Source organism: Cyprinodon tularosa, unplaced genomic scaffold (genome assembly GCF_016077235.1).
Source record: "Cyprinodon tularosa strain WSP-4 unplaced genomic scaffold, ASM1607723v1 ctg407, whole genome shotgun sequence".
In the NCBI taxonomy this organism is placed as follows: domain Eukaryota; kingdom Metazoa; phylum Chordata; class Actinopteri; order Cyprinodontiformes; family Cyprinodontidae; genus Cyprinodon; species Cyprinodon tularosa.
In genome coordinates, this window is record NW_024039127.1 from 114,001 (window position 1) to 120,000 (window position 6,000).

Below are 6,000 nucleotides of genomic sequence, written 5' to 3' on the forward strand. Positions count from 1 at the left end.
CCATTTTTGTCCAAATATAGTAGCTCCTCCCTCCTGCCAGCAGTGACGTCACGGTGCGGTTAGCCTAGCGCAACGTTATAGATTCTTAGATTAAAGAAGCATCCAGGTGGGCTCCTACAGTGCCATTTGGAACAGACAGGTATAGAACTTATTCTTGAACTTTTAACATTTGGAATGCTGCTATATATTTGGATATAAAAATACAGTTTTTCCCCTCAAACAAACAAAATTTATTTTTCATCTCTCTTTATTTACATAGTGTAATTATACTTTATTTAAACAGAGCTAAGAAGAAAAAAAGGCATGAGGATGCATGGGTGTAAATAAAAAACTGTTTGTCCAATCAGGTAGCTTCATAACTCTTGTTGCAGCGAATCACAGGCAGCAGAGGTAGCAGAGCTTCAGCACTTTCAAAGAGGCTCTCTGGCTTAAAGGGTTAAATAATATTGCAGCTTTCATACTTGACTTGTTGACTACACACACAGCAAATACGAGATTTTATTCTGTAGATGATGGTATGAAGTCTGAGTTTTGTTAATTTCATTGGTTTGAAACGTTAGAGATAGAAAATAGAAATAGAATGATCAAAATATTGTAAACGTTTCTGTAGTTATTTTACCTGTTAGACGATTGTCTTTGTATTGTAATGTATTTTCAGGCTTTGCAACACTTCTGCATTAGTAGAACAAACCAATCACACTGAGATCCAACTTGTTTAATATGAAGCAACCAAAGATATATTTTATTATAATTGCTATGGGAACATATGTTGAGTCATTTGAACTATGTGACATATATCCTTACCAAAACAATCCCATCTATGCTTATATTTGAACCTATGTGAAAAGTTGGTGGACCTGGACTATAGAAAGGCTGAATGTTTGTTTCTTATTGTTGCTTTAAAAATATCACAGTTTTATGTTACTTTAAAAAAGAGCTTAATTAAACATCATGATATAAAAAATTAAGTAATGGACATTGTTTAATATTCTGCCTTTTAGCAAAATGAATAGCTATTGCTATTTTTTAAGCTTTTTTTATGGACATATGCCATAGTCTTCTTTCTCATTTATGAATTCTGTTCTTGTGTTTCTTCATGTCGGTCCTGTTCATCATCCAATCCATCTGTGCCTCCTTGTTCAGCCGATAGCACCAGTTCTCTGCTTCATCCCTCAGTTTGATTTAGTTTGGTAGTTTGCCTCCTGTATCCACCCCGTTTCTGTCACCTTGCAACTAAGATGAGCTGTTGCAAGATTTTATAACTCATTAACTTCCAAAAGTACATCTAGGTAGGAGCCAACGGATCTGTTTGACCATTATAGAGAAATGTTTCAGACCAATATGTCAGCTGGTTCCTTCTGACCAGATTTGGTAAGAGTTTGATTTACAGTTACCTCTGCTAGTTGTGAAATGAATCAAGAATGTGATACGGACCGACCTGGAAGGCATCTGCTACTTGATTTACCCAATCAGCTAGAATAATTGTACTGAATGTCCCTCCCATTTGCAAACACTTTCAACTGGAGCCTTACCGAAACCGGATGAGGCAGACTCAGCAGTCCCTGTGTCCGAAGCCAGTTTAGGCAAACAGATCAGAACAGGCTGGCTCAGACGTCTAGGAGTCCGAAGACAGTTCTGACAAACCATTCAGATGGGAACAGGCAGGCTCAGTGGTTAAGAGGCAGAACAGGACAGGATCAGAAAAGTAGAAACACTAAGTAACTCTAAAAACACCAACCGCTATCTAGAGAGAACAAGAATAATCTGTGACTGATGACGTGATGCGTGCACCTTAAATAGAGGCAGGAGCAGGTGGATCAAATGAGAGGTAATGAGGAACCGGGCAGAGTTAGACAAGTGAATGGAATGAATAATTAAGCCAGTAATCAATGCCAAGATCCTGACAAAAAGATCACAACTATCATGGTCAGCAGCCCTTTGATAAAGGTACAAACATTTTTCCCTGAGCTTAATTAAATTATGAAATCTGCTGAAAAGAATAACGGTTTCTTAGAAACAAAAGTGTATAACATTATATTCTTAAAACTTGATGTACTATATATATAGAAAACGTTTATCTCAGCATCTCTGGATAGAAACTTAATGGAGCAACGCAGAAGTTCAACTGAAGAAACTGATTACTTACCCCCATCCGCCTCCCACACAGGCCAATCAGCTTGGAGCCACACCTCCACGAAGCCCAATCAGCATCTAGAGTTCATCTTAAAAGGTCTTCAAATCCACAACTCAGTCTGCTGCCCAGAGTGCAGGCAGTTGTTGCTCTAAGTCTGACTTCATTCAGATGACCCAGTTTCAACCCCCCTCCAGCCCCTCCTCCACCATCGTAGCTAAAGCTCCTCTCACTGCGTTCATCTCAACCGGTCCAGCAAAAGACCGCCATGCTGAGCCTGGTTCTGCCAGAGGTTTCTTCCCAATGAGGAGTTTTTCTTCTCCACTGTCGCTTCATGCTTGCTCATCATAGACAGGCTCTCTCAACCTGTGCTATCCAGCTGATCTTCCATCTTCTAGGTCCCTGAGTGAAGCTCTAGCATCAGTCTACAGACTGACCAACTCCATCTATCTCCACCATTTTCAGACCTGGGGGGAAACAGCCCTATTCTTTACTCCTGTTCATGCATATTATACAAAATTCAGTGCTATGTTTCCTCCCGAGGTCTGAGCGCCAAACACTAAAGTGCTAGGAAACTGCAGAGAAAATATCGCTCCACAGGCCTACAGCAATCCTACCTGGTCTGGAAAAATAGTTTACTGCTGGATAAGAGGACCCTTTGTAAAGCAAGAGCAGCATATTTCTCCTCATTAATAGAGGAGAATAAAAATAATCCTAGATTTCTTTTTAATCCAGTTGCCAAACTCACCCAGAGCCATAGCTCTGTTGAACCATCCATTCCACCTGCTCTTAGCAGCAATGATTTTATGGGATTCTTTATAAATAAGATTGATCTTATTAAAAATAAGATCATAAGCACTCCTCTATCCGCGATTGGTTTATCTCTGGAGTGGGCGGGGGGGGGGGGGGGTAGCATCTGAGGTAGTCATGGAATCTGAACCAGGTTTAAACTGCTTTGATCCAGTTGAACTTTCAGGGTTATCAAAACTCTGAAAAACTTTTTGAAGAGTTTCAGTCTGGCTTTAGAGCTCATCATAGCACTGAAACAGCTCTGGTGAAAGTCACTGATGATATTCTCATGGCCTCAGAGTCTTTGAAAAAGAAGCTGATTAGTCAGTCACTTCATTTGGATGGGATTAAACTGATTTCAGATAATAAAGTAAAAATTCTTGGTGTTGTTTTTGATCAGGACCTGTCATTTAAATCCCAGATCAAAGAGGTTTCTAGAATTTCCTTCTTTCATCTGAGGAACATTGCAAAAATGAGCAATCTCCTGTCCAGGGGTGATGCTGAGAAACTAGTCCATGCATTTGTTACTTCAAGGCTGGACTATTGTAATTCTTTACTATCAGGAAGTCCACAAACTGTAGTTAAAAGCCTTCAGCTGATCCAAAATGCTGCAGCCAGAGTTCTGATGAAAATGAAAAAGAGAGATCATATCTCTCCTATCCTGGCTTCTCTTCATTGGCTTCCTGTTAAATCAAGAATAGAATTTAAAATCCTCCTTCTCACATATAAAGCCTTAAATGGCCAAGCTCCATCTGATATCAGAGATCTGATTGTTCCTTATGTTCCTAACAGAGCACTTCGCTCTCAATCTGCAGGTTTACTAGTGGTTCCTAGAATTTCTAAAAGTAGAATGGGAAGCAGATCTTTTAGTTATCAGGCTCCTCTCCTGTGGAACCAACTACCAGTTTTAGTCCGTGAGGCAGACACCCTGTCTACTTTTAAGGCTAGGCTTAAAACTTTCCTTTCTGATAAAGCTTCTAGTTAGAGTGGCTCAGGTTATCCTGATCTATCTCTATAGTTCTGCTGCTATAGGCTTAGACTGCTGGAGGACATAGGGACCCCTTTTTCATCATTCTGCTTCATTCTGTCTCTATTCTCCCACTCTGCAGAATCTGTTAGTTCAATCTCTAACTGCTTTTTCTCATAGTAGCTTCATCTGGTCTGTTCCTGTTTGGCTGTGACTCCATCCTGGAGAGAAATATCAGCTGTGCTGCTGCCATCAACACCTTTGTTTCTAGATGTTGGAGCTTGGCCTGTTTTCCAGTGTAGTCCTGTTTCTCTGACTGTGACTAACTGGATGTGCTCTCTTCATCCTCTGACATGGGAGCTGGCTCGGAGCTCGTCTGCCTGGCTGTGTGTTTCCTGGACGGGGCCGCCTGTGGAGCTGGTTGACAGTTGCCTTTTGTATCTATGCTTCTTTTTCTATGTCTGCTTCTGTCTCCTTGAACCCCAGTGGGCCTCAGCAGATGGCCGCTCACACTGAGCCTGGTTCTGCTGGAGGTTTCTTCCTGTTCAAAGGGAGTTTTTCCTCTCCACTGTCGCTACAAGCATGCTTAGTGTGAGGGATTGCTGAAGAGTCAATGAGTCGATGCAATCAGCTGGTTTTCCTTAGATAGAAAACTTTGTATCAATTTGACTGGATGATCTGGTGAACTGGAAAGTGACCTGAGATGACATGATGTGAATTGGAGCTATAGAAATAAACTGAATAGAATAGAATGAAATCCATGGAAACTACTGACATTTTTAAAGGATCCTGATCATCGGTTTAAGACAGACAGGTTTAGGGCCGTCCTCTGGGCCACTGCCCCTGTCGGCCATTTCTAAGTCTGACTCATGTAGAGAGGATCACTGGAGGTGAAGCCTCTGGAGTCAAATGAGTCATTTGTGATTTAAAACCTGCTTTATTTGGCTCCAAATGGCAGCATCCGTCAGAATAAACACCCTCCGTCTCAAATGCAAACCGTTTCACTCAATGATTTTGCATGTTGGAATTTAAACTAAGGAGGTGAAATTCTGCTGTCAAACGTGAACAAGAAGCAGCGAAGATGGAGAAAGTTCTCCTCCTCCTCATCGGTGCATCAGGTAGGTGGATTTCATCCAATTTTTCATAAACATACCATCAGCCGGGATTTTTTCTCTACTGCTAAAGTAATTTATTTATATGACATTAAAATGTCTGTTTGAATTGTTCTGTCTGTGTTCCTGCAGCTCTATGCAGCGTCTGTTCTTTTACTGACCGTAAGTACATCTTCGTTTATGAGCCGAAGACCTGGACCGAAGCGCAGAGCTTCTGCAGATCACGGTACACCGACCTGGTCACTGTGGACAGCTTGGACATGGTGACGATGCTGAACGGCATGGTGGACACCAGCAAGATGGGATCTGTGACAGAAGTGAGCTCTCCTCTTTTCTTCCCTGTTTGCTTTCCTGTTTTCTGGGGCATGAGTCAAGATTTTTGCTAAAACAAGCGGAAGGATCCGTCTCATTGCTGTTTTCCATGATTACCACAGCACACAGCAGATTTCTTTCTAATTCGTTGATTTTTCATAAATTACTATTTTCCACGTAAAATGATAAGTTGACCTCACTTCCACTCCTCTCTCTGCGATCAGACACCCCCCCCATCCCCTCCATCCGTCCCTGAAGCACGATCCGTCCTGCTCATGCGCAAACAGATATACATCCGGCTTTCCATAAATAATCTAATTATGCTACTAAAATCACTTATTTCTATCCTGTACTCACTAAAGAATGCTAATACACATCTTAAAAAAATGTTTTATGACAATTTGCTGCTTTTTTTAATTTTCTCTGTTAAAAAGTTACTCTGATGTCATCATGGGACACGCTCAGCAGTAAATCTGAATAAACCATGTTTATCTGCATTTTTGTTGTTTCTTTCTTTAGATTACCCACTATATGGCATAATGTTAACATGAAAAGAAAACATTAAACTCAAAAAGACAATATTTATGTGTAAATCCAAAGCTGATAACGTTAGCTCCTGGAAGTAGCATAGGGCATAGCATAGAGAAACAAGAGATAATTTAATGGATTTCTTTTCTCAGGAAATACAT

The 6,000-nt window shown here is 40.8% G+C and overlaps 1 protein-coding gene across 1 annotated transcript in view; it reads left to right on the forward strand.

Annotated features, from left to right (window-relative positions):
- Positions 1-4,934: 4,934 nt before the first annotated feature.
- Positions 4,935-6,000, forward strand: part of LOC119791990 (L-selectin-like) — a 7,407-nt gene continuing 6,341 nt past the window's right edge. The window contains exons 1-2 of the mRNA XM_038298412.1: positions 4,935-5,005; positions 5,132-5,316. Coding sequence (XP_038154340.1) covers positions 4,969-5,005; positions 5,132-5,316 — 222 coding nt within the window. The 5' untranslated portion in view covers positions 4,935-4,968. The remainder of the gene's footprint in view (positions 5,006-5,131; positions 5,317-6,000) is intronic.